The sequence below is a fragment of the Arvicanthis niloticus genome, chromosome 24 (assembly GCF_011762505.2).
Source record: "Arvicanthis niloticus isolate mArvNil1 chromosome 24, mArvNil1.pat.X, whole genome shotgun sequence".
NCBI classification, from domain to species: domain Eukaryota; kingdom Metazoa; phylum Chordata; class Mammalia; order Rodentia; family Muridae; genus Arvicanthis; species Arvicanthis niloticus.
Window position 1 is genome coordinate 5,058,884 of NC_133432.1, and position 27,631 is coordinate 5,086,514.

At 49.3% G+C, this 27,631-nt stretch overlaps 1 protein-coding gene across 1 annotated transcript in view; it reads left to right on the forward strand.

The window, feature by feature from the left end:
- The window catches only part of Myo1h (myosin IH), a 74,120-nt gene that overhangs the window by 32,779 nt on the left and 13,710 nt on the right, over positions 1 to 27,631 (forward strand). The window contains exons 6-19 of the mRNA XM_076922471.1: positions 1,158 to 1,337; positions 4,811 to 4,909; positions 7,249 to 7,362; positions 7,736 to 7,807; positions 8,564 to 8,683; positions 10,656 to 10,723; positions 11,151 to 11,256; positions 12,993 to 13,073; positions 14,692 to 14,783; positions 19,545 to 19,639; positions 23,316 to 23,362; positions 24,452 to 24,532; positions 25,578 to 25,683; positions 26,926 to 27,043. Coding sequence (XP_076778586.1) covers positions 1,158 to 1,337; positions 4,811 to 4,909; positions 7,249 to 7,362; positions 7,736 to 7,807; positions 8,564 to 8,683; positions 10,656 to 10,723; positions 11,151 to 11,256; positions 12,993 to 13,073; positions 14,692 to 14,783; positions 19,545 to 19,639; positions 23,316 to 23,362; positions 24,452 to 24,532; positions 25,578 to 25,683; positions 26,926 to 27,043 — 1,379 coding nt within the window. The remainder of the gene's footprint in view (positions 1 to 1,157; positions 1,338 to 4,810; positions 4,910 to 7,248; positions 7,363 to 7,735; positions 7,808 to 8,563; positions 8,684 to 10,655; positions 10,724 to 11,150; positions 11,257 to 12,992; positions 13,074 to 14,691; positions 14,784 to 19,544; positions 19,640 to 23,315; positions 23,363 to 24,451; positions 24,533 to 25,577; positions 25,684 to 26,925; positions 27,044 to 27,631) is intronic.

Below are 27,631 nucleotides of genomic sequence, written 5' to 3' on the forward strand. Positions count from 1 at the left end.
TCAGCGGGTAAAGTCGCTTGTCACTCTGCCTGACGGTCTGAGTGCAATCCCCACGACCCAGATGTTAGAAGGGGGGAACTTTCCTCCTGTATGTGAGTGTGAGTGGTCCTCTGACCTCCACACCCAAACCGAGGAACATATGTTTTCCCTTCCCAACACGTACACAGCTATATAAATGTGATTAAAATATCTAAGCTTTAAAAATTCTGTGTCTATGGATGTGAATGTGTGTCACATAGCTGTGTCTGAAGACAGCGACAGTGCACTCATATACATAAAATAAATACATCGTTTTTTAAAACATCTGAGGTGCTGAGGGATGAGGTCATCGTTCCGATGAGTGATGCTTTTACTGACTGGGAGTGTTAATACTGAGTTTAAAAGACCTTGACCTCATGCCACGTACAAAAATTAAATAGTGTGGGTTGGCAAGATGGTCTGGTATGTACAAGTACTTGCTGCACAAACCCGATGGCCAAGGTTCGATCCCCGGAACACACCCGGGGGGGGGGGCAGGGAGGGAACCAAATCCTAAAGGTTGTTCTCTGATCTCCACATACGTGCTTTGGTGTGTGTGTGTGTGTGTGTGTGTGTGTGTGTGTGTGTATACACACCAACAAATACAAATTTTAAGTTATTTTAAAATTAGCAGGCTGGACCATAGTCTAAAACATTAAACAGTAAAACAAGGAGAGAAAATGTCTCTGTGATCTCGTGTGTGTGTGTGTGTGTGTGTGTGTGTGTGTATGTGTGTGTGTGTAGGCAAAAACTGAGCGAAAGGAAAAAACATCAACCTTTGACCCTGAGAGATCAACCTTTGACCCTGAGAGATCAACCTTTGACCCTAGGAGATCAACCTTTGACCCTGAGAGATCAACCTTTGACCCTGAGAGATGGCTATGCATTCACATTGTAAAGCTGCTGCATTGGCCACCATGTATTACTGTAATTTTAGTGCTGGGAGTGAGGCAGGAAGAACATGAGTTCAGGGCTAGCCTGGGCTACATGGTAAAGCTGAAGCTAATCTGGATGACTAAGACTTTCCCCTCCTCTCCCCTGACCCCTGAAAAAGCCACCCAGGCTAAACCACTGCTGTTTATCGAGTCTGCAGTGGGAGGGGCCTGTCCGGGCCACCTGCATCTTGTTCTGTTTTGAAGGGTGTTCCTGTAGGCGGCCATATCATCAGTTACTTGATCGAAAAATCCCGAGTCGTCTATCAAAACCACGGCGAGCGGAATTTCCACATCTTCTACCAGCTGCTAGCGGGTGCTGAAGCACAGCGCCTCGCTTCCCTGGGACTCGAGCGAGACCCCCAGCTGTACAAGTACCTCTCACAGGTTAGAGAGACCAGTGCCCAACTTCAGCGGCCTCTGGGGGGAAGGGGTCAGGGGTGTCTGTGGCTCTGCTTCTCTCCTCTATGACGCTTGTCACAAGAGAGCTAACGCATCTTCTCTCGTGACTGACAGCTATCCCATCTCAGGAAGGCAGCGGGGTGTCTAGCTCCCAGCAGAAGTTAGAATCGGTTGAGCAATCTTAGAAACAAAGAGAGCAGTGGCCTCTTGCATTACAAATCCCTGGGTTCGAAACCCAGCACTAGGTGAAGAGACAGGTGTTGGCACTCACCTTCGAATATTGAGATTCAGTCCTTTCAGGGTGGGAAGGGGCTGCCAGAGCTGTTTAAAAATTTAGGCTCCCTTGATATGAGGATTCAGCTCGGTGGTAAAGCACCCACTGAGGATGCACAGGGTCCCAGTTTTGAGTCCCAGTGACAAACACCTTCTCCTTAAATCTGACACACAACACACATACACACAGAGAGAGACACATACACACATACACAGAAAGATACATACATATACACACAGAGAGATACAGACATACAGTTGCTGGCGGGGTGGGGGGTGGGGGGCAGGTGTGACAGGCGTGGCCAGTCCTCTCTGCCACATCAAGGACTCTCCCCAGGTCTGCTTTAAGAGCTCAACTGCAAAAGGAAAGCAGCTCAGACTGGTCCTTTGAGTGGACCTGGGAGCTAGTGCTGTTGATGGACCTTCAGCGTTTAGCTCCCAAGAATTCACTTTTCCCGCAGCCTGTGCCAGGGTTTAGAAGATGCCTGGGTTGGGGAAGCACTTATCTCACTAGCACCTTTCTTTGCCCAAAGCTCTTCCCCACCCCCACCCTTCTCCTTCTCACTGGGCCTGGCCTTGAGATCACCTGAGGTCACCAAACAGAATGCAGGAGAGAGAGAGAGAGAGAGAGAGAGAGAGAGAGAGAGAGAGAGAGCTTTATAAAGTGAGTAAGCTGAGGACCAGTGTTGCCCAGAGCCCTCAGGGGGAAAGCTTGAATGAATTAAGAAGATGAAAAGGATCAAAGGACTCTGAAGAGCTGGCAGCTGGTTCTCAGAACAGAGAAGGACTTGGTTTGTTTTGCTTTTCTTAAAGGGACCTGGTTTTCCCAGCCTGGCCACTGTTTCTGTGCATGTCTGGAGGGATTGACTGGATAAGAGTAAAATGACAGAAACCTCACTCACTTCCCCAAGCAACTTCCCTTCCCTCTGAGAATCACATCTCTGTGCTGGGGATCCACAGAGAGACATGGCTACACACACACACACACACACACATAGACACAGACATACATACACAGAGAGACTCAGAGATATAGACAGACACACACACATACATACACACAGAGAGGCACAGACATACAGACATACACACAGAGATACAGACACACACACATAGACACATACACACAGAGACACATACATACACAGAGAGACTCAGAGATATAGACAGACAGACAGACACACATACATTACACACAGAGAGGCACACAGAGATACAGCCACACAGAGAAAGACTCAGAGACACATATACGCACAGAGAGACACACAAACACAGAAATATAGACATACACATAGAAAGAGACACACACAGAGACATATACATATACACAGAAATCCAGACTCACATACAGATACTCAGATATATATATATACACAAAGAGACGTACACACGCATGTGTGCACACACACAGACACATACATATACACAGAGAAACACAGATACACACACACACACACCTTTTTCCTTATGGATTTTTTTTTCCCGAACCTACTGCTTCAATCAAGTCCATATGTGCCGCTATACAGTTTGCAAACAGTCCTGGCAATTTGCTAGTGTTTGTTTGTTTTGCTTTGACTCCGTTCCCTGAGACCCCACAACACCGGGGAACTGTCCAGCTTTGTTTTGCGCTTTGCACTGTTCTAGATGGTGTGTGTGTGTCTCGGAAGGACAGATCACACCCTCTGCCTGCAGGAGGCAGGAGCAGATGTCATGTGTGGACAGACAGCTGCTCAGGTCCCACGGGGACCCATTCCAGGACCCCTGATGATGGCAACATCCAAGGATGTCTGAGTCTCTTATATAAAATGGCGAAGTGTCTGCAGATGACAGACTACACACCCTCCCGTCTGTGCTGAGTTGTCCCCAGGTCCAGAACACTATGTCAATGCTAATTTCTGGGTGGTTATATGGGCCGTGGACATGGCTCAGTCAGTAAAAAGAAACCTGAGATTGAATCCCTCATAGCCACATCACAAGTGAAGAAGCAGAGACAAGAGGGAGGAGACTTGTGGCTCCTTTCAGCCAGTCTAATCAAATCCGTGAGCTCCACGGTCAATCTTAGACCGTGTCTCAAAAGTAAGGTAAGGGGTAATCAAGAAAGACACCCAGCGTAGACCTCTGGCCTCCACGCACAGACTTGGGACTGTGTGCACACACAGACCATAAATAGCTGTTATACCGTATTGTTTAGGGGAATAAGAAGAAGAGAAGTCTACACCTGCTTAGTGAGACACAACTTACCTGAATAGTTTTGGTTGAATGTGAAGATATAGAACTCACAAACATGAAACTCCTGTTTTCTAAAAGTGTGGGTTTTGTTCTGGCTGACTCTTTGGTAGATGCTGTATATAATACAAAAATATCTTAAGATGATAAACCTTTGGGTAACCAGCAAACTGGAAGTCCCTTATACCCCGAATGCAAAATAAGTTTTAAAATGTCTGTTCTATTTCCTCTTTAAATTGTGACATTGTTGGGCCAGCAGCACAGCCTGAGGAATTAAGTCACTTGCCTCAAAGTCTGATGACCTGAGTTGTATCCTGGGCTTCCACACGGCAGAGGCAGAGAACTGACCCCCGCAGGGTTGTCTCTGATCTCCACCTATGTACCCTGACATACATGTGCCCGCACATGTGTACACACGTGATAAATAAGTGCACTAAATTTAAAATGTGATGTTGGTGGGTCTGTTTCTTATTTTAAAAACAACACTCAGAATTCATTGAGAACCCTGATCCCACCTCTGCCGCTGGTCTGTAAAGTACACACAGCCTTACAGCAGGGCGGCCTCCAGTCTATCCCTACAGTGAGGAAGGTTTTGCTGAATATCCCCAAAGCGCATCAAGGCCATCTTCCAAATTTAAGCACCGCTGTTGTTTCTTTGCATGGGTCACCATCTTCCCTACTAGACACACGACTTCCAGTTATTTAGCAAAACCAAAAAGGTGCTTTAATAAAATTCAGTAGCTTTGAAAGTTTCTCAGGACAGGGATTTTTAAAGATAAATTCAGTTTTAGAAGGAAAAAAATGATCTCTGCTAGGTAGATTAAAATCTTCTTGTCTACAGTTCAGGACATTACAGGAGTGGGTTCTCCATGGTTAGCAAATCACTTGAAGCTAGGAGCAGGTGTCTGCATACTCCATTGTCCTTAAAATACCACTAACTGATGCAGTTGTAATCGCAGGGTCACTGTGCCAGAGAGTCACCCACCAACGACAAGAATGACTGGGAAACCGTGTGCGGTGCCTTCTCTGTCATTGGTTTTACTGAAGCCGACCTTGAGGTAAAGGCCTGGGCTTCTGTCTGGGTAGGGAACCACCCTGTTTTCTTGGGGCTTGATTGATGTAGGACCACTGCACTCAAAAAATAAAGGCCCAAATCAGGGCCTGGGTGATGGTGCAGTTGGCAGAGACAACTCAGCAGAGACAGCAGCAGAGACAGCTCAGCAGCTAAGAACACTTGTCGCTTGCAGACAGCTTGAGTTTGGTCCCCAGCACCCTTGTGAGGAGGCTGGGAACCACTTAAAACTCCAGTCCCAGGGAACCCAGTGCTAAATAGTAATAATAAAAGTATTTTTTACAAAAAGACTTATTTTATATAGATGAGTGTTTTGCCTGCAGGTATGACAACAGATCACATGTCCCTGATGTCCACAGAGGCCAAAAGAGGGCAGCAGATCCCCTGGATCCGTGGATCCGAAGTTCCAGATAGTTGAGAGCCATCTTGTGACTGCTAGGGAATGAACCTAGGTCCTCTGTTAAGAGAGAGAGCATGGGGTCAGAGGTCAGAGGTGACAGCCATATCTCCAGCCCCCTAAAAAAAAATGCCAGGTGTTATAGTGCATGCTTGTGATCCCAGCAATAAGGAGGCAGTGGAAAGGGGTCCCTGGGCTCACAGGCCAGCCAGCTTGGTTCATGTGGTAAGATCCAGCCCAGAGAGAGAACTAATAACAATAACCAAACAAAAGATAAACGTGATGCCTGTGAGATGACCCCAGAATTGTCCTTGGTTCCACGCACACAAACACGGACACGTGAACATGTGTACACACGAGCATACATCGGGTGAAAGACAGAGAGAGCATCCTGTAACACAAGTACTTTGAGTTAAATGATGAAGAATATTTAGTGTAAATATGTCTCAAGTATTGTATATAAACAATTCTAAAAGATCAGACATAGCCTATTCCCATAGTAACTGCGCATTTTGCATCTTTTCTGTTAGCTTAAGTTTCTCCAGTGTTCTGTAGAGGGAGGTGATGTGGTCCTCCCCGGGTTATGTGATCCTCCCCGGGTTATGTGGTCCTCCCCGGGTTATGTGGTCCTCCCGGGGGATGTGGTCCTCCCGGGGGATGTGGTCCTCCCGGGGGGATGTGATCCTCCCGGGGGATGTGATCCTCCCGGGGGGATGTGGTCCTCCCCAGGGGATGTGGTCCTCCTGGGGGATGTGGTCCTCCCGGGGGATGTGGTCCTCCCCAGGGGATGTGGTCCTCCTGGGGGATGTGATCCTCCCGGGGGATGTGGTCCTCCCCAGGGGATGTGGTCCTCCTGGGGGATGTGGTCCTCCCCGGGGGATGTGGTCCTCCCGGGGGATGTGGTCCTCCCCAGGGGATGTGGTCCTCCCTGGGGGATGTAGTCCTCCCCGGGTTATGTGATCCTTCCCAAGTTATGTGGTCCTCCCCGGGTTATGTGATCCTCCCTGGGTTATGTGGTCCTCCCTGGGGGGTGTGGTCCTCCCCAGGGGATGTGGTCCTCCCCGGGTTATGTGGTCCTCCCCGGGGATGTGGTCCTCCCCGGGGGATGTGGTCCTCCCGGGGGATGTGGTCCTCCCCAGGTGATGTGGTCCTCCCTGGGGGTGTGGTCCTCCCGGGTTATGTGGTCCTCCCTGGGGGATGTGGTCCTCCCTGGGGGATGTGGTCCTCAATTAGACCAGTCTTGATTCAGATCCATTGAAACTGCACATTTAATCTTTATTTACTCTTCAATTTTAAAATGAATTGCATCACGGGTAAACATTGAATAGAATCTTGTCACTTTTTTCTGTTTTGATTATAACTGTTCATCTTTCAAGAACCAAAATGTAATCTTATAAAATTATGATAATATTTGAGACCATGCTATTAGAAAATTTAGCTTACCTGTTGGGTTGGTTGGTTGGTTTTGTTTGAGACAGGGTCTCACTATGTAACCCAGGCTGTCCTGGAACTAGTGATCCCCTGCCTCAGACACCTGAGTGCTGGGGTTACAGGCAAACACTAGCTGGAAGTCTGTTTTATAAACAGCCCTGGCTATCCTGGAACTCACTCTGTAGACCAGGCTAGCCTCAAGCTCAGAGAGATCTGCCTGCCTCTGCCTCCCAAGTGCTGGGCTTAAAGGTGTGCACCATCGCTGCCCGGTGCTTTTATAAAATGTTTACGTGTTTATATTTTGTGCTGGAGGCTGAGTGGCTCCCCTCCATCCCCCCTCATTAAGATATTTAGCACTGGAAGTGACCAGGACCCATTTCTAGGGAGCTGGCTCTGTGAACTGGGTTGGGGTCCAGGGAAGGGATGTAACACCACCAATTGTCACAGAGGTACTACTGACTCCTCGGTTGCTGTCCCCTGCCTGCCTACATCTCTAGAACCTCTTTGGGATCATCGCTAGTGTCCTACACCTGGGCAACGTTGGTTTCAAGGGGGACAAACAAGGCTGTGCCAGCGTCCCGGACACCCACGAAATCAAGTGGATTGCTAAGGTGAGCTTCCTTTGCTGATGAACTTAGAGGGTGGGTGTAGAGTCTGAATCCCAAATATCCACAGTAGTGCAAATGGTTAGCACCACGTTCTCTTGAGGTTAGCAGGGTTAGGAGGAGCTGGGAGCGGTGAGCTTGCTTCCCTTTGATTGGCTTTGATTGGTTTTGAGATAGGACCTCATTATATAGCCTAGGCTGGCTCTGAACTTGCAATCATCCTGGGTGCTGAGATTACAGGAGTGTACCACCATAGCTGGCCCAGTGAGGACCCCTTTGCCCTAAAGCACAGCAGTGAAGGGAAGGTGGATGACCCTGAACCCAGAGAGGCCACAGGCTCTGTATAGTCACTGAACGACGACTGAATTCTCTCATGCAGCTCCTGGGAGTCTGCCCAACTGTTCTTCTGGAAGCTCTCACCCACAGAAAGATTGAAGCCAAAACAGAGGAGGTAACGAAACAAACAAACAAAAACAAACAAACAAACAAAATGGTGCAGGGAAGATGTCGGCCCCCTGTCGTGGTTGCTTGACTCAACCCAGCACTCTGGTGTCCTCTGTGGGTAACAAACCCTCTACCCAGCCCACCAGGCTCTGAGCGGCTCAGCTCTTGCTGGGGTCCCAACCTTATCTTCCCACACCCATACCCCCATTCCTCCATCTCCTATTCCACCTCCCCAATTAAATCATCCCCAGCTCTCACCCCTTGTGCCTTACCCCCCCATCCCCATCCCTCACCCCATCCCCCACCCTTACCTCTTATCCCCTCCCTTACCCCTTCATCTCCACCCTTTACCCCCCATCTCCTACCAGCTCATGTCTCACCCTTGCCGCACCCTTCCTCACAGGGTCTTTGCACATGCTGTTCCCTCTGCTGGAACGTCTTTCTCTGTCCTCCACCCTTCAACCCCCCAGAGCCCTGAATCAGGGACCCTTCCCCCATCACCTGCCTCATCCTCTTGGTTGTCCTTACAGCATCCCACCCGTTACTCTCAGCCTGCACCAGGACTCTTCCCTCTTGTGAGTCTCTGGAAGTCCTCAGTGCTCCGACTCTGCCCCGAGCTGAGCCCACAAATGCCAAGCCTGTGTCTGGGTCCTGGTCTCTTAACTTGTGTCCAATGCTCAGTCACTGTCAGAGACTGGTGTAGACACTGAGGGTACGGCTCGTCCTGTCTGTAACGACTGATGTCCCTTATCTGTCTTTCCAGGTGATATGCCCGTTGACGGTAGAACTCTCTGTTTACGCCAGAGACGCCATGGCTAAGGCTGTTTACGGGCGGACATTTACCTGGCTGGTCAATAAAATCAATTCTTCCTTAGTTAACAAGGTGGGTCAACACACATTGGACGTCCTGTTCTCACTAAAGTGGTAATGTCTTGCAGTCATTGTATTGATGCAAAGTGCCTGTGAACATGAACCATAAGCTCCTCACAGGCTGAGTCTTCCAGTGCCTTGCACACAGTAGGTTAACGGATATGCATGCCTGTTGGCTTGGGGATACTTTCCAAAGTCTGGCATCCACAGCACCCGTGGTATACCAGATGGCCTTCTACAGCCGTAGAATTTTAATGTGTCTGAGAGCACGCAGCTGGCCTTCAAACTCCTGCTTAGGTCGTGTTTCCTTTTTATGTAGGAATCAAATAAGACGGGAGTTTATTTGAAGCTAGAAATCAAGGCAGGACTCTAGGGGAACCTGCAGAATACAGACTGGGAAGCAGTGTCTCAGTCCAGTCGGACAGAGGAGTCCACTGTGTCCCGTTAAGAATAACTGGGGGAAGGGGGAGTGGAGAGATAGCTCAGTGGTTAAGAGTGCTGGCTGCTCTTCCAGAGGACTCGGGTTCAGTTCCCAGCATCCACAATGGGTGGCTCACAACCACCTTTAATCCCTCTTCCGGGGGACCCTGAGAACTTCTTCTGGCCTCTTTGGGTACACAAATATGTGGGATATGTATATGTGTGCATTTGTGTGCATGCATGTACACACACACACACACATGCACGCGCATACACACACACGTGCGCACAAACACGCACACATGCATGCACACATGCACATACACGTGCACACACATGCACACACACAAGCACACACACATGCACACGCGTGCACATACGCATGCATGTACACACGCATGCACACACACGCACATACACGCGCACATACCTTTAAATGAATAATAACAAGCATATCCTCAGTTGCTATAACCAAGCTCTACAAGCTGGGTGATTGATAAAATGGAGACGCTTACTTAGCTCAGGGTTGCAGACACTGGGGCTGTGGGAGCACAAAGCCACATCTGGTGGCGTCTCCTCGAGCATCCTGACATGGCAAGGGACCTCTGCATCATGGTGGCCCTGCCTCACGGCCCTGTCTTCCGAATACTGATGGCATGAGGCTGAAGATGCTAACTCTGACAGGTGACCTTTGGGGAGATGAACTGAGGCCAGAGCCTCACTGCGAGGTGCCTGCCCTTGCCTGTAAGAAGTGACGTCCATGCCTCTGCCGCCCCTCACCTGGGCAAGCACTTCCTGGCAGTTTGTAGGTCACTTGCATTCTTGGTTTTGGAGGGGATGCAAACTGCTGGCTGGAGAGACATGAAGCCATGAGGTCAATCAGAAGCCAAGGTGTTGCTTGCCTAGGGAAGCCACAGGCCGGTCCAGCTGAGGACCAACCTTAGGTTCCAAAGGTCACTACGAGCCCCTGCTGAAGAAAAAGATAGGAGCCATGTGCTTTATACCTGAGTCCCAAGTTTAGGGACAGCAACAGGGATTGCAAAGACAAACTTAACCGAACCAGTCCATTTTTTATTGCTCTAATGGTGACCCAAGAAGAGACTGTCACGAGGCAAGAGAGAAAGAACATGGTCTGTGCAGCTCTCTGGTCTTTCTCTTTGTAGGAAGTTAGCAGCATCAGGTCCTGGGGGCCCTGCTCTGATGGTCTTATCTAGCTGACGGACCCCCAAAGGCCCCACTTCCAAACTCCGTAGTAGTCAAATTCAGTTTCCATCTCTTACAGCCTCGCTGTGGGGATGGAGTTTCAACACCAGAGCCTTTGGGTGAGAGCTTGAAAGCTGGCTCTGTGGTTAAAACCATGTGAGGCTCTTACAGAGCACCCGTGTATAGTCCCCAGCACCTATGTCAGGCAGCTCACAGCTGTCTGGAACACCAGCTCTAGTCCCCCTGGGCACCTGCAGACAGGTGGTAGACAGACATGTGCACCAAGAAATGTCTGGGAAATGACGCTGCTTTGGGAGAGCCACGGCGCTAGCAGCCAGTGGCGTGCGTTGTTTTTCCACTAGGATTTTACCCAAAAGACTGTTATTGGGTTGTTGGACATCTACGGCTTTGAAGTCTTCGACAAGAATGGGTAAGTTTGCCTTGTGTGCCTGCCCTGCCTGCCCTGCCTGCCCTGCCTGCCCTGCCTGCCCTGCCTGCCCTGTCTGCCCTGTCTGCCCTGTCTGCCCTGTCTGCACTGCCTGCATAGCCTTCACTGCCTGCCTGCCTGCCTATTTGTCTGCTTGTCTCTTAGTGTTAGAGTCTGCAGTTGGTTTCCCTGCCCCTAGAACAACAGATCCACAGCCCTCAATTTGCACATGGTCTCCAGCAAGTGCTCTACCCACAGGCTGCATCCCTAGCCAATCACACACTGCCCTGACCCTGTTTCCACGGGATTCTTCCCGTCTATTAGTGGACAGCTCTATAGAAAAGACCTGTGTCCTCCTCGCAAAGAAGTGGTTTGGCTGTGCCTGGTCTGTCTGCATGAGTCATACAACCGAAATCCCCTGTATTTCTAGTTTTGAACAGTTTTGTATAAATTACTGCAATGAGAAACTACAGCAGCTGCTGATAGAGAGGACACTGAAGGCGGAGCAGGCCGAGTATGAATCTGAAGGCATCGAGGTGAGCATTGGATGCGTTTCCAAGTTGGAGAGAGAGAGAGAGAGAGAGAGAGAGAGAGAGAGAGAGAGAGAGAGAGAGAGACAGAGACAGAGACAGAGAGACAGAGACAGACAGAGAGAGACAGAGAGACAGAATGGGAATCTGAGACAGAGGTGGGTGGGAGAAAAGAGAGAGGGAGAGAGGGAGGGAAGGGGTGGGTTCAGGGCTGACAGTGGATGCAGGGCTTTGAACACACTGGTAAAACACTCTACCTCCTAGCTCCACCCTGACCCCTCCACATTTCTTGGATTGAGGACTTTTAGTTCTTCCTAGGAAAATAGTTGAGATATCTAGAAAGTATCTGATCTGTAGTGAGAATTTTAGAATTTTGGTTTCTTTAAAAAATACAAATATTATAAAAATGTGTTTTCATTTTCATCCCAGGTGAGGGATGTGGGGCTGCTTCAGGCCGTCCACAGCAGCTGACTGTGATTTGCCTCGTGCTCTAGCAGAGGTGTGGTTTTGCCAGCTGCAGATCGTTTCTGTGCTTGTGCAATGTTTGGGATTCTGGGAACTTTTCAGAGAGTGGATAAATGCTACGGCCCCAAGAAAGTTGTTGTTTGTTGCCAAGAGGAGGTGTGGTTGGTGGTTGATTGATGTTGTTCTCGGTTTGTTAAGTAGTCATGTGTAAAAACATCAACAAGAGCTGGAGAGATGGCTCAGTCATTAAGAGCACTGACTGCTCTTCCAGAGGTCCTGAGTTCAATTCCCAGCAACCACATGGTAGCTCACAACCATCTGTAATGGGATCTGATGCCCTCTTCTGGTGTGTCTGAAGAGAGCAATGGTGTACTTATATATACATAAAATAAATAAATAAATCTTACACACACACAAGAAATCAGATATCCTGATAGTGAAGATTGAATTTCCCCAAGGACCTCAACACCCCTAATCAGCAGGAAGTAATCTAACAACATAGGCCACCCCCTTTCTGACCCCGACTTTATTCAGGATCTCTTTCCTCTCTATCCTTTTCTCTCTCACCTAGTGCTAGGGGTTGAAAAAGGTGGAAGGAAAACAACCCACAAAGTAGCAAAGACTGGCAACAAGCACCATTTAAGAATTTTTAAGTTTCAGCACTGTGTGTGTGTGTTTGCATGACGTGGGTATAGATGCACATCCAGGGCACAGGGGACACAGAGTCGGCTGCCCCCACCCACGTGGGTTTCAGGGATCAAAGTCAGGATATGAGGCTTGTGCCACAGGCACCTTTACCTGCTGAGCCATCTCTCCATCCCCAAAAGTATCATTCTTAAAAAAGATTTCATATTCTCTCTCTCTCTCTCTCTCTCTCTCTCTCTCTCTCTCTCTCTCTCTCTCTCTCTCTCTCTCTCTCTCTGTGTGTGTGTGTGTGTGTGTGTGTGTGTGTGTGTATGTGTGTGTGTGTATGTGTGTGTGTACCTTATTGCAGGTGCCTGTGGAGGCCAGAGAAGCAGCAGGTTCCCCTGGAGCCAGAGTTATAGACAATTATAAGCCACACGATGTGCATGCTGGGAACTGAACTTGGGTTCTTCCTGAGAGCAATAAATGTTAACCATTGAGTCATCCCTCCTGTTCCCCAAAGTATAACTTTTTTAAGGTTAGATATGAAAACACGATTTGGAGATAAGGAAATATTTGGAGAATCCAGGTCAAGGCAATGTGCTCAATCCCCCAGTGCATGCTGGGAGAACCCTTCCCTCTTGTCCTTTCAGTGGGAGCCTGTCCAGTACTTCAACAACAAGATCATCTGTGATTTGGTAGAAGAGAGACACAGAGGGATCATCTCTATTCTGGTGAGAAAACTGTGACTCGGCTCAGTAACTAAGTGTCTGCCACAGGCAGATAAATGCTTCCCAGGGCTCACAGGCATAGAGGGAGAGCCCTGTGTAACCCCAGCAATCAGGGAAATTTGAGGCCAGCCTGGATTACATAGTAAATTCTATAGACTAGGCTACAGAATGGGGGTGTCTCAGTATGTGTGTCAATGTGTGTATGTATGTGAGAAGGTGGGGGGGAAGGGAGTGGGTGTTGGGGGGTGAGTGTGTGGGGAGGTACATGTGTCTGTGTGTATTTGAGTGAATGGGTGTGTTTATATGTGTCACTGTGTGTTTGTGGGGGGGTGAGTATGTATGCGGGGGTGACTGTGTGTGGGGAGGTGTGTGTGTTTGTGGGGTGTGAGTATATGTGTATTTTATATGTGTCAGTGTGTGTGTGTTGGGTGAGTGTGTGAGGAGGTATGAGTGTGGGGGGGATGTGAGTGGGTGGGTGTGTGGTGTGTGTGGGGAGGGGTGTGTCGGTGTGTTTGTGGGTGTGGGTACGTGTGTGTGTGTGTGTGTGTGTGTGTGTGAGGATGTGTACGCTGACCGTGGCCAGTTGAGTAGACTCATGGGTGAGGAAGTTAACTCGCAGGGATGGAGAGAGGTGTGGTCCTGGCTCAGCTGTTCTACAGCTTTCTTCCCACGAGGCCTTCATGCTGTGCACACAGTTGTTTCTGGTCCGAGATGGCTGGTTAGCAGTGTTTCAGCAAGCTGCCATGGCAACCCTGAGTGTCTTCTGGAAGTCTGAAAATATGGTCAGAGCGGGGCATGGTGGGGCACGCCTCTTATCCCAGCGTTCAGGAGTCGTGAGCTTGAGGCCAGCCTGAGCTACGGATCAAGTCAGAGAGTCAGGGAGGAAAGAAAAATGAGTCAGACTCGGGTGTGGTGGTGCATGCCTGTCACTGCAATGTTCAGGGAGCTGAGGCAGGAGGATTATGAGTTTGAGTCCACTCCAAGCTACCCAGCAAGACCCTAACTAGAGGCAAGGGAGAGGGGAAGAAAAGAAGGGAAAGAGAATGAAATGAATGAATGAATGAAAAGATACAGGCCAGAGTGTGAGCTGGCCAGCACCCATAACCTCAGCACTGAGAAGGCTAAGGCAGGAGTTTGAGGCAACCTGGAGACACAGCCAAGTCTCGCCTCAAAAGGAAGAGGAGAATGAAAAAGGAATCAGGCTGGGCGGTGGTGGCGCACGCCTTCAATCCCAGCACTTGGGAGGCAGAGGCAGGTGGATTTCTGAGTTCGAGGCCAGCCTGGTCTACAGAGTGAGTTCCAGGACAGCCAGAGCTACACAGAGAAACCCTGTCTTGAAAAACAAAACAACAAAACAAAAAAAAGGAAGAAAAAGGAATCAGAAAAACACTAGTCAGATGCAGGGAGATTGACTTTGGCATTTCTAAGCTCTCTGGGGTGGAGGCTCCCTCAGCCAGCTCCGGGGTCCCAACACAAGTGATGGCTGACCCCTTTCTCCTGCTGGAAGGTGACAGCAATTTAATCTCGGATTTTCAGCTGCTGATGGTAGAAGCTCTTAGACCCTGAGTCAGTCAGTGCATGCGCTGGTGTGAGGCTGAGCTGTCTTCTTTCCATTTAAAAGGATGAAGAATGCATCCGTCCAGGCCCTGCGACGGACTTGAGTTTCCTGGAGAAGCTGGAGGAGAAAGTGGGCAAGCATGCACACTTCCAAACGTGCGTACTTCCACACATGCACACTTCCAAGCATGCGCACTTCCAAACGTGCGTACTTCCACGCATGCGCACTTCCACGCATGCGCACTTCCAAATGTGCATGCTTTATTTATTTGAAGGGCCGTTGTATGAAGAAAATGTTGTATGTCCTTTATTGGACCTGTGTCCAAGTACAAGTACTTTGGGGCTGGAGAGGTGGCTCAGTGGATACCTGCATCTGTGCAAGCATGAGGCCCCAAATTCAGACCACACCACCCACCTAAGAAGCTGGGCATGGCTGCACTGGTCCATAATCCCCAGCTAGCTGCCAGCATAGCTCCAGGTTCAGTGAGAGACCCTGCCTAAAAGAAGGCAGAGATGTTCGAGCAAGACACCAGTGCATGTCCTCCTCAGGTCTTTGTGTGCCCAGCACATACACATGTTCACATATACCACACGCATGCATGCATGCATGCATACAGGACAGCAACTTCACATACAAACACAGCATCCTGAAAACTGGCTCGTGTCAGCATGCCCTTGTGTCAGCATGCCCTTGTGTCAGCATGCCCTTGTGTCAGCATGCCCTTGTGAGTAGAAATCAGATGGACAGGAATTGCAGGTAGAGCATCTCTTGGAAGTTGAGTGTCTTGCTTTGTTCAGCAGTGGTTATGTTTCCTGTGTGATACAGGTGGGAGGCAGTCCTTCTGAACAATTTAGGTCCAGTAGGAACATCCAGATGTGGTGACACAGGTGGGCTTGCCGTCCCAGCGCTTGCTTGGGAGGCTGAGACAGGGAACTGGGAGTTCAAAGCCAGCCTGGGCCACACAGGAAGACACTGTCTCAAAAGACCTTAAAACAGACAAATATGTGGAACCTGATGACCAGGGCCATGGTTAAACCACGTCTCAAAAAACAAATAGAACCCCCTCACTGCTTCATGGCTAACCAAGGAATTGAATGCAGGCCATAGGCAAAAGCAGCAGCTGCCTGGCAGGCGTCAAGAAAGCCATACCAAAGATGCCCCATAAGCGTCTTCTCAGGCGTCCATCCTGAGATCTCAAAATGACTCTTGACAGGGAATCTCCAAATATTTTCTCAAAGTCTGATTTTCATATTCAGCATTTAAAAAATTTTTAATATTTACTTTGTTTATATGAGTACACTGTTGCTGTCTTCAGACACACCAGAAGAGGGCATCAGATCCCATTACAGATGGTTGTGAGCCACCATGTGGTTCCTGAGACTTGAACCCAGGACCTCTGGAAGAGCAGTCAGTGCTCTTAATCGCCGAGCCATCTCTCCAGCCCCCCCGCCCCCATATCCAACTTTAAAAGACTATACTTTTGATAGCTGGAGAGATGGCTCAGCAGGTAAGAACATTTACAGCTCACACGGACAGACACGGAAGAACATGGCACCAACACGCATGCATAAATAAACCACGGTTTGCACAGAAATACTTGATTTGAGCACTGGGAACATGGCTCAGCAGTCAAGGGCTTCTATGTCTGAGCCCTGGATTCAGCTGCCAGCACCGACAAACCAAACAAATCCGGCTTTGAAGAGCAGCCCCAGCACGGCCTCTTACTGAGCTGAGCGGGAGAGATGAGGCCCAGCAATCTGTTCTGCAGAGTAGGCTATTTCCATACTCAGTGACTGTCCACAGAAATCACCATCTGCAGGACCCCATCTCACATGGAAGACAAAGAGATGAAGTTTGTACACAAATGAAGTGACCATGGAGAAACAAACTGTCCTACATTCACGCATTGACTTTCACTGGGACTTAGGGTCTGTCCCTTAGGTTAGGCTGGCTGGCCAGTGAGCTCCAGGGACCAGCCTGTCTCCAACTCCCCCCAGGTTCTGGAAATCAAACTTGTGTCTCATGCTTGCATAGCAAATGTTTTGCCAAATGAACGATTTCACCGTTGATAGGTTATTTCTCCGCTGCTGGTGAGATGAGCCATTTTAAACCAGATTAGATTATATTAAAGGCATGTCTATTGAGAAGCTACTCGGGCTGGAGAGATGGCTCAGCCGTTAAAGGCTAGGCTCACAACCAAAAATATAAGAGAAGCTACTCTTGGGTGGATGAGTTCACTGGCCCCAAGGACTGAGGCCAGGGAAGTTACCATGGGGAAAGTGGGGGCGGGGAGAGGAAGGGAGGAAGAGAGAAAGAGGTACATACACAGAGAAAGAAAAAAGAAGGAGAGACCAAAATGTCTGGGTTGTATAGGGAGGAGCCTCTGGGGGAAGGGCAGCCCAGCCCCTGGGCTAGAAAGTTCAGGGTTGGGGGGGCTGAGTTTGCCAGGTAGGGACTGAGAGATGCTGGGAGAACCTGGAGGCCAGGTCTACTTTGGTGTGTACAATAAGTACCTCAGTCCCTTGTCCCAGAATCTGAAACCAAATAAATATACCTTTTAAAAATTACATATATTAAGCCGGGCGGTGGTGGCGCATGCCTTTAATCTCAGAACTTGGGAGGCAGAGGCAGGCGGATTTCTGAGTTCGAGGCCAGCCTGGTCTACAGGGTGAGTTCCAGGACAGCCAGGGCTACACAGAGAAACCCTGTCTCGAAAAAAAAAAAAAAAAAAAAAAAAAAAAAAAACAAACAAAAAAAAAAAAACTCATATTAATTTACTTATTTGAGTGTGAGAACTTGCCCATGGATACATGTACCACACTGTGTGGAGGTCAGAGGACAACTTGGGGAGGGGGTCAGTTCTCTCCTTCTACTAGGTAAGTCCCAGGGATGGAACTCGGGTCATCAGGCTTGGTGGCAAGCCCCTTTGTCTGCTGAGCTGTCTCGTTGGGTTGGATCTTCCTCCTCTTCCTCTTCTTCCTTTGTCTTCCTTCTTCTTCTTTTCGGGTCCATGATTCTCTGAAGAATGATACCCCAGATTCAGATCGTATGCAAAAGCAAAGAGCATTTTATTCTGCAGAAGTCCAGCATGCTGGGGTCTACCATCTACAAGATGGAGGTGCTCCAGTGAGCTGGAAGATCCTATTTAAAGCACATTAGGGAATTCTGGGGAGGGGTAGGTGACCTCTATCTTAATCTGTTGACTCTATCTCTAGGAACATTCCAGAACCATTGTTGGGGTGTGGGGGTGTTGAAAATGGTTGCTGGGGACGTCTGGAAACTGGTGCTGGGGAAGTCTGGAAACTGTTGTTGACCCATTGCCCTCATCTCAGGCTAGGTAGCAAGGCAGCTTCTGGTGGTGGGGCAGTTTCTTTTTTTTTTTTTTAAATATTTTATTTATTTATTTTATGTATATGAGTACACTGTAGCTATCTTCAGACACACCAGAAGAGGGCATCAGACCCCATTACAGATGGTTGTGAGCCACCATGTGGTTGCTGGGAATTGAACTCAGGACCTCTGGAAGAGCAGTCAGTGCTCTTAACCGCTGAGCCATCTCTCCAGCCCCATGTGGGGCAGTTTCTGATTGGCTGCCTGAAGGGTTTTTCCAGTAACTGAGTTTCCTGGACTTGCCCAAGTCTCAAAAGCAGAGATTTGGGCCTAGTCTCCCTCCTTCTCCTCCTTCTCTTTTATTCTTCGTTCTTCCTTCCTCTTCCTCTTCCTCCTCTTCCTTGTAGTGGGACTTTCTGGATCTAGACCCACCAGTGGTTAAATAATGACAGGGACTTACTAGTTTTTATTATAGCTCAGGCCTTCAGATTGAGCTATTTCTCAGCCAGTTCATCTAACGTAATTTTATTATCTTCGCCCACTGGCCACCACGACTCGACGTTTGGCTAGTTCTTTACCTCTCTCTCAGACCCCATACATCCATCCGAACACCTTCTTGTCCTGCTGGCAAACCCCCTCCCACTCCCCCATTCTTCTCCCAGAGACCCTCTCTCGCTTCCTGCACCCCCTTTCCTGCTTAGCTACAAGCCTTCAGATCTTTATTAAGCCAATCGGCAAGGAAGGGGCACAGAGTGTTTATAAAATACTGAGGCAGGAGACTGAGAAGAATGAGAACACCAAAATATGCCCAGTACTTAGCTCTCTGCCAGCACAGCCATCAACAATTGACCATACACAGGCACCTTCCTCTTCCAACACTTCCTCTTCCTCTACCTTTTTCCTCCTCCTCTTCTTCCTCCTCCTTTTTTCTTCTTCTCCCTCCTCCGTCCTCCCCTTCTTTGAGACAGGGTCTCACTATGTAGCCTTGGCTGACCCGAAGCTCTCTATGTCAACCAGGGTGGCCTTAGACTCAGAATGATCTTCCTGGCTCCTGAATATTGGAATTAAAGTCATGCCACCACACTCAACCTTTTCTTCAATTTTTACATTAAAACTGACGGGGCTGGATTGGTTAAGAGCACCCGATGCCCTTCCGGGGGACCCGAGTTTGATTCCCAGCACTCCGATGTCGCTACCTCCAGTTCCAGGACCTCACTAGGCCCAAATGTGACACACAGACATACATGTAGGCAAAACACCCATATAAACACCCATATATACAAAATTAAAAAATAGGACAAAACCCCTGCGTCGTTGAGGGAATCCAGGGCTTTATGCTTGCCAGGCAGGTGTTCTACCGCCCAGCCAAGCCCCCAGCCCTGGTCACTTGACTTAAACAAGACAAAACAAAAGCTGAATGTTTCTCACAGATGCATGCTTTTCTTCCCCACTAGCTTAGACTTGATAGACAGCCAATCAGGGAGCAAGACTCCCCAGGAGCCCCCGTGGAGTCAGCTTCAATGTAGATGACCCGGAACTTCTTGGTCATGCTCGCTGCAGAGGTGGTCTGTGTTTGTGTCTTGTAGCCGGAAGTTGGCTGGACCAAAGGGCCGGAAGAGGATCGGCTGGCTGGAATTCTGCCTCCTGCATTACGCAGGAGAGGTTACCTACTGCACCAAAGGTGAGTGGCCCGGGTGGGTCACAGCCATGCAGGTGCCCAGGTGTGCAAGTCCTCCAAGGAGATGCTATCTGTGGCCACCCCAAAGTTCCTTAGTGTCGCATTCAAGCAAGCCACCTGAAAGATCTTCATTAATTACTAATATTGTTATGCCCAAGTCACAGGGACCCCAAACACCAGCCAATTCCAATGCAAATCCACAAGGGGCTTTTATTACCAGTTTGCAAGCAAGGACTCTCACCGTCCCCATCGCAACGGTCTGAAGCGAGAGCCCGAGTCTAGGGGTGCAGGGTTTTTATTGTGGTTACAGAAAACTTGGGGAATTTCCATAGAGGTCAGCAAGCTAGTATTTTAAAACCTGCATCTCTGACGTAAACTGCAGGAGCCAAACATGGAGGCAAAGCCAGCTGACAAACAGAATGGCTGGGTTATCAATTCTCTGCAGGATGTCTTAGGTTATCTCCCTGTACCTTGACCCTGCTATGGTAGCTTGACTGGCTGTCACTAAGGATGGGGAGTTGTCACAGGATGTTTGCTCGGCTGGACTTTGTGATTTTCTGCCTGGAATTGGGAGTTTAGCCCCTGGTCCCGCACAAAATGGGGTTTCTTCAAAACTGAAGCTGGTTGGGCTTTACAATCTAACCACTAATTTTTAAATCAATACAGTAGTATTCAGACAGCATATACTTCATCCATTGACGTGTGCAACTCAGGGGGTTCAGTGGATTCAGAGTGTGCATCTGTGTACTCCGATTCATTTTAGAACACTGCAAGCCTGCACCATCTGCCCCTCCCACACCCTCTGCTGCTTCCCACTCTGCCCCTCCCCCATGCCCTCTGCCCCGCCCCTATACCCTCTGCCCCTCCCACACCCTCTGCCCTCCACACCTTCTGCCTCTCCCCCACATTCTTTGCCCCTCCCACACTCTTTGCCCCCCACTCTTTGCCCCTCCCACACCCACCCTCTGCCCCTTCCCCACACTCTTTGCCCCTCCCACATACTCTTTGCCCCTCCAACACTTTGCCCCTCCCACACCTCTGCCCCCACCCCCACCCCCCCAGCACTAGGCAATGAACCAATACCCTTCCTAAGTCCTTAGCTTCTGTCCTGGCCTGGAGAATCCCACTTGTGATCTGTCAGGTCTGATTTCCCTCGTCAGCGTCAGCGTAAGGTTTCAAGCTTCCTCCATGCTGCCATTCGTCTTCGTTGTCCAGTAATACTCCTTGCTCTGGGTAGGCTTCTCTGTGCCCGTAGTTCAGGAGCCATTCAGGGTGCTTCTCCTTCCAGCCATGGTGAAAACTGATACTTGGAATACGCCTGCATATTCCCCTCGCCAACAGTACCAGCGACTGCATCTGGGGCAGGCATGCATGAACAGTTTTAGAATTTGGGGACAGTCTCGTTACGTTGCCCAGGCTGGCTTTGAACTTGTCATCTTCTTGCCTCAGCTTTCTGAGTAGCTGGGATGACCAGGTCGTTTTCATTTTCCCAGGTGGATATTGAGGAAGGGAGTGACTGGGTCCCATGGAAGTCCCTGCTTAGTGTTTTCAGGAGCCTCCTGACTGCTCTGGTCCTAGTTTTTCCTCATCCTCCCCAGCACCCACAATGCACTGCCAACAGCCTTCTGGGCAGTTTCGTGAAGGCCTGCCCTGTGGTTCTCCTGGTAGCTGGTGATGCCAAACACTCTGTGTACTGGCCAATCATTTGTATATCTTCCTTGGAGAAATACCTAGATACTTTGCCCATTTAAAAAAAATATGGTTGAATCACAAGAGTTCTTTATATATTATGGACACTAGACCTTTGTCAGATGTAGAATTTGCTAGTCTCTTCCCCAATTCTGAGAACTGACATTTTGAGAGACCAGATCTTTTAGGTTTAGACTCCATCTTAGCCAGGTTATTCCCAACAAATCTGTACTCCCAGGTTACAAGCCTACCCCTGGCACCTCAATTTCTAACCACCACCAATCAGGAAAGCAGAAGTTAAGTTTATGGTTTGGCTGCCAGCACCAGCCAACTATGTTAAAGGCCATAACGCACCCCACCCCCCAATCAGATGTGTTCCAGGCTGGATACCCCCTTCTTCTCTCTATAAAGGCTTGCCTCAATTCACTCCTTGGTGGACTTTTGGAGTTCACAAAAGCTTCCTAGCAGAACGCTTTGTTGATGAATATCTTTCAAAGCACCAAAAAGAATCTTTTAAAAGTAACAGAATACATAACAGGTTTTTTTTCCCTTTAAATGCAAAGTAGTGTAGAGCACTTAAAAAAAAGAATAGATTGGCTCTCTGTTGAGATGATTCAATTTATATTTCGAGGCTAGCCTGGTCTACAGAGAGTGAGTTGCAGGCTAGTCAGAACTGCATGGCAAGGACCTTGTCTCAAGTAAGCAACAAAACCAGAAAAGCAGCAGAGAGTGGGAAAGGACACCAGGGGGATTTGTTTGCCTTTGTCAGTGGGGCTGAAAGTCACATGGTCTCAGCTCACCTCCTGGGGTTCAATGCCCCCCACTGTCTCTGTGGGTCACAGTCATTGCTCCTGGATCACTTTGAATCAAAGCCACACATCATACAACAGTCTGCTGTAAACTTCTCTCTGAGGACCTGGCTCTCAGCCTGGGAAGTTGTCCCCTAGAGTATCTGGCATTCTAGAGTTATACAGGGAGGGTGTCCACCCAGAACGTCTGACTCTCTCTTGGGGTATAAAGGGAAAGTATCCCCCATGAGGTCTGGCTCTGTCTGATGTAAATTGTTGCAGACAGAGTGTGCTTCTAGTGTGAGTGGAGGCCTGGGTGTTGCCCCCAGCACAGCTCACAGCTCTCTGCCAGGACCTAGCCTGTCTCAGTATTGCAAAGGCTGGGAAACCCATGCAACCTCAGAAGTCACCAGGGGTCTTAGGGTTTTACTGCTGTAAACAGGCACCATGACCAAGGCAACTCTTTTTTTTTTTTTTTTTTTTTTTTTTTTTTTTTTTTTTTAAGACAGGGTTTCTCTGTCTCAAAGGAGGTAAGTCTGTATATCCCTGGCTATCCTAGAACTCACTCTGTAGACCAGGCTGGCCTCAAACTCAGAAATCCGTCCGCCTCCCAAGTGCTGGGATTAAAGGTGTGCGCCACCACTGCCCAGCAAAGGCAACTCTTATAAAAGATAACATTTAATTGGGTCTGGCTTACAGATTAAGAGTTCAGTCCATTATCATCAAGGTGGGAACATGGCAGCGTCCAGGCAGACATGGTGCAGGAGGAGCTGAGAGTTCTACATCTTCATCTGAAGGCTGCTAGGAGAAGACTGGCTTCCAGGCAGCTAGGATCAGGGTATTAAAGCCCACACCCGGCCGGGCAGTGGTGGCGCACGCCTTTAATCCCAGCACTTGGGAGGCAGAGGCAGGTGGATTTCTAAGTTTGAGGCCAGCCTGGTCTACAGAGTGAGTTCCAGGACAGCCAAGGCTACACAGAGAAACCCTGTCTCGAAAAACCAAAAAAAAAAAAAAAAAAAAAAAAAAAAAAAGCTCACACCCACAGTAACACACCTCCTCCAACAAGGCCACACCCACTCCAACAAGGCCACGCCCTCTAATAGTGCCATGCTCTGGGCTGAGCATTTACAAACCACCACATCAGGATATGTCTTAGCTGTTAGTGTGGAATTGCACTGATTGAGACTTTATTTCTGAAACAGGATTCTTGGAGAAAAACAATGACCTGCTTTACAGACACCTGAAGGAGGTAAGTCTTACTCTTCACTCCACGTGTTGCTAACGGTGAGGCAAAAGTCGATGATGGCTTTGGGTTTTCTGGAACTTTCTTTTTTTTTTTTTTCTTTTTTTTTTGGGGGGGGAGGGGGGTTTCGAGACAGAGCTTCTCTGTGTAGCCCTGGCTATCCTGGAACTCACTCTGTAGACCAGGCTGGCCTCGAACTCAGAAATCCGCCTGCCTCTGCCTCCCAAGTGCTGGGATTAAAGGCGTGTGCCACCATTGCCCGGCCAATAAATCTTTTTAAAAGGATATATATATATATATTATCTTCATCTGAAGGCTGCCAGCAAAATACTAACTTCCAGGCAGTTAGGATGAGGGTCTTCAAGCCCACACCCACAGTGATACACCCACTCCAACAAGGCCACGCCTACTCTAACAAGGCCACACCTATTCTAACAAAGCCACACCTCCAAGGCCTCCAACAAGGCAAATATATACATATATAAACAAGAATAAAAGGGGTACATGGTACATTTTCCTTACAGTAGATTATTTCAAAGTTAATGAACCTGGACCAGCTAATACAAAGCCTAGAGAGTCTTTGGCTTCACCCCGCCGTGTCTGTTTCCTGAGAGCCAACATCTGCCGGTTTCTGAGTCCCCCTGCTAGTGGTGGGGCTAGGCTGTGTGTCCTCCTTTTCCTTCTCCTGCATAGCAGGGCACAGCACCTTGCGCGTTCTCTCTCCGGCCTTCTTATGACTGATTTCTCATAGGTTGTCTTATTCCCCAGCACTAGGGTGGGCTGGAGACAACGCTTGCTTAATTGTTACAGAAAACTAGACGCCTCCGCAAGTACACAAGGCAGAGGCGGGGCATTTGGGCACCTCCTTCTCCTGTGCTCTTTGGCATTGCTGGGTGTGGAACCCAGGGTCTCACTACAGGAGAAAGCAATCTATGGCTCCAGCCCCTGGTTCCCCATGTCGTTCTTTGTGTCTCCTCCCACTACCCTGTGGTAAGGAGTATCTTTTGTACCCATTGGGCAGGCGGCTCTGCTGTCCCCTGATGGCCTCTAGAATTCCAGACACCAGCTAGTTCAGTGTGGCCTCTCTCCACACAGGTGCTGTGCAGCTCTAAGAATAGCATCCTGAGGGAATGTTTCCTGGTGGCGGAGCTTGAAAACCGGAGGCGACCACCCACGGTGGGTGAGGGAGAGCTGCTGATGTGAATTTAGCAAGGGAACAAAAGTCATAGGGTAACAGTGACTATTCTCTCCTCTCACAGATAACTACAAAATGCATGTGTAAACTTTGTATCAATTCACTCCTTTTCAGATATTAACCAAACCAGTGCAGGCAGCTGTACTAGGTGTGAGGGTGTGGGGTGGGGGTTCCTTGCCCTTGAGGGGTTATAGAATGGGAGGAAGAGGATGTGAGGAAATACTGTCAAATAGAGTTGGACCTAGGGACAGTGGGCTGGACCCAGTGGTGGCCTTAAGATGCTGGGCATGTGTGAGCCAGCTTTTCCACCCTATGACAAAATCCTTGAGGAAAAAAAAACCTTAAAAGTTGATTTCATTTCGGATTTCGGAGACTGCACTCCGTGGAGTGCAGAGAAGGTGTGTGGAGAGACTGGGGCTAAATACAGCTTTCAAAGTGAAGTAACTTACTTCTTCCCAGGAGGCCCCACCTTTTAAAGAGCCCATGCCCCTCCTAAAGAACTGCCCCCTCAAAGAACCCACCAACCCCCCCACACCAATGGGCTCTGACTCTGCAGATGACATCAGAGCCCTCCACTCGCTGTAAAGCTGTTATTGCACTGGGGACCACAGATTCAGGGCATGGGCCTTTGAAGGACACCTCAGGACCCAGTCATAATACTGTGTCTGTGCTCCTGAGCTAAGGGCCTGGCTGATGCTGAGTGGGACGTGTCTTTGTGCACAGCGCTCTCCCCAGCAACAGCCCCCCCCCCGCCTCTGTCTACACGTTTCTCCGTGTTTTGTCCCACTCTCTTTTAGTTAGGAAAATCTTCACATGCCTGAGAAGCCAACGGCCCCAAAGCACTGGGAACTGGCCTTCCCTAAACAGGCTATCTCCAGCCTCCAGCCTTGGACAAAACACGAATAGGCAGAAGTCTGGCCCCGGGTTGGGGGTCAGGGAATGGAAGCAGCTGCGCCTGTGCTGTGCTCTGTCTTCCGAGTTCAGTGGGAAGCAGGGGTCTTCTCAGTGTGTCCTCTCACCGCATAGGTTGGGACTCAGTTTAAGAACAGCCTGAGCAGCCTCCTGGAAATTCTCATCTCTAAGGAGCCCTCCTACATCCGCTGCATCAAGCCCAACGAGAGGAAGGAACCCAGTGAGTTACCCCCGACTGAGCCTTGAGCCCGGGATGGGGGACGCAAAGCAATCAAAGCTGGCTCCTTCAACAGGGGCCCGACAGGGGCGTTTTTCCTTCTCAAACAATAGGGGGCTGGGATATGGCTCAGTGGGTAAAGTGCTTGCTTTGCAAGCATGAGGATCTGAGTTCAAGTCCCTAGCACCCACATAAAGCCAGACACAGTAATCTGTGTTCCTAAAGCAAGTGGTCCCATAGAGAGGTGGGAGGCAGAGACAGAATCCCTGGTTAGTTGGTAGGCTAACCTGGTGTGCTAGTACACCTCAGAAAATAACAGGAGATCCTATCTGAAGCAAGATAGAAAGTGAGGACTAACACTTGAGGTTGTACACACACCACACACACACACACACACACACACACACGTGTGTGTGCATGTACATACAGTAAAAAGTAAAATAAACTTTTAGAGAAGGGCTGGCCATGATTAATCTCAGGAGGTTGAGCAGGGGTGGGGGTCAGGAGGCGGAGCCAGGTTGGGGAGGGGTGGAGTCAGGAGAAAGACAGATTGGGAGGGGCGGGGTCCGGAGGCGGAGCCAAGTTGAGGAGTTGGGACCGGCTCATGTTCAGGAGCAGGATAGACACATAAAAAAAGAAAGAAAGAAAGAAAGAAAGAAAGAAAGAAAGAAAGAAAGAAAGAAAGAAAGAAAGAAAGAAAGAAAGAAAGAAAGAAAGAAAGAGAGAAAGAAAGAAAGAAAGGAACACTAGATGCTAGACTTATTAAGAGGGACGCCTTTGATGCTCCAGAGGACTGATGCTCAGAGCCTGGAGATGCCAGGCAGGTGTCCAAGGTAACAGGAATCAAAGTGACAGGTGACAGACAGGAGAGTTCCTTACAGCAGTAAGCAATCTCCCCTAACGCTTTGTGACTCGGACACTTTCTAAAAACTCTTCCACGACCCAGGCAACTGGCGTACTAGAGAACAGGGTGACAGGGCCTGGAGTGTGTCTTCCCTGGGGAGGTGGCAACAGTAAGCCCTTCAGCCAATTGTTGCTTCTTGAGAGTCCCGGCCACATCAGCGGACCTTGGGACTGTTTATCAGGAGAAACGAGAATTCCCTACCAAATCCTTCCACCTAAGAAACACAGCGGAAGTCTAATAACAGGTTTCCGTGGCTAGCCGCAGCCTGGAGCAGCCCAGCGCCTCGGTTTAAACGGAGCCGAGGGAGCGTTTCTAGTCACTCTCTTTCTGTTTCTCCAAAGGCAAGTTTGATGACTTCCTCATCAGCCATCAGATCAAGTATCTGGGGCTAATGGAGCACCTGCGAGTGCGGCGGGCAGGCTTCGCCTACAGGCGCAAGTACGAGCATTTCCTGCAAAGGTGAGTTGAGTCTGTTGAGCCCCAGTCCTTTACGCTGGTCGCGGGAGACAGTGTGGTCAGTTGGGCGGCATTCTCTAGGGAGCTGCGATCAGATCCGAATTGCAAGGGGCATGAGAACAGAACACACTAACATTTGTTCTCCTGCAAAACCGGGATCCTTTCTGCTGAGTTCAGGAAGCCATAACTGAACTCAGCTTCCTGCAGTACTCAGACCCGCCGCCAAGGGGGCGCACTGCGCATTCAGACCCCTAAGGGTTAGTGCCTCTGTCCTGGGCTGTGAAGGGCACCGGCTTTGAAACCCCAGATGGGTCAGAATTCTCCCTGGGCCTCACGGATGTGACCTGTCTCTTTACTCACAGCAGGGATTAAAGTGCCAGGTGTTTATAAAGGTTTAATGCCACACCCACAGCGGCTTCTTTGGGGACGGGTAGCAGCCCATGGCTGCTCTACAATGATGGCAGGGCGTTCTTGTGGCTGCCCTGTTGGTTGTCTCAGACCATTATGAGGTTGCTTTTGAGTTTAAGCATGGAGGGGACCACAGAGCATTTCTCATCACCCTTTCCCTGTGGTTCTGGGGAACCCCTCCAC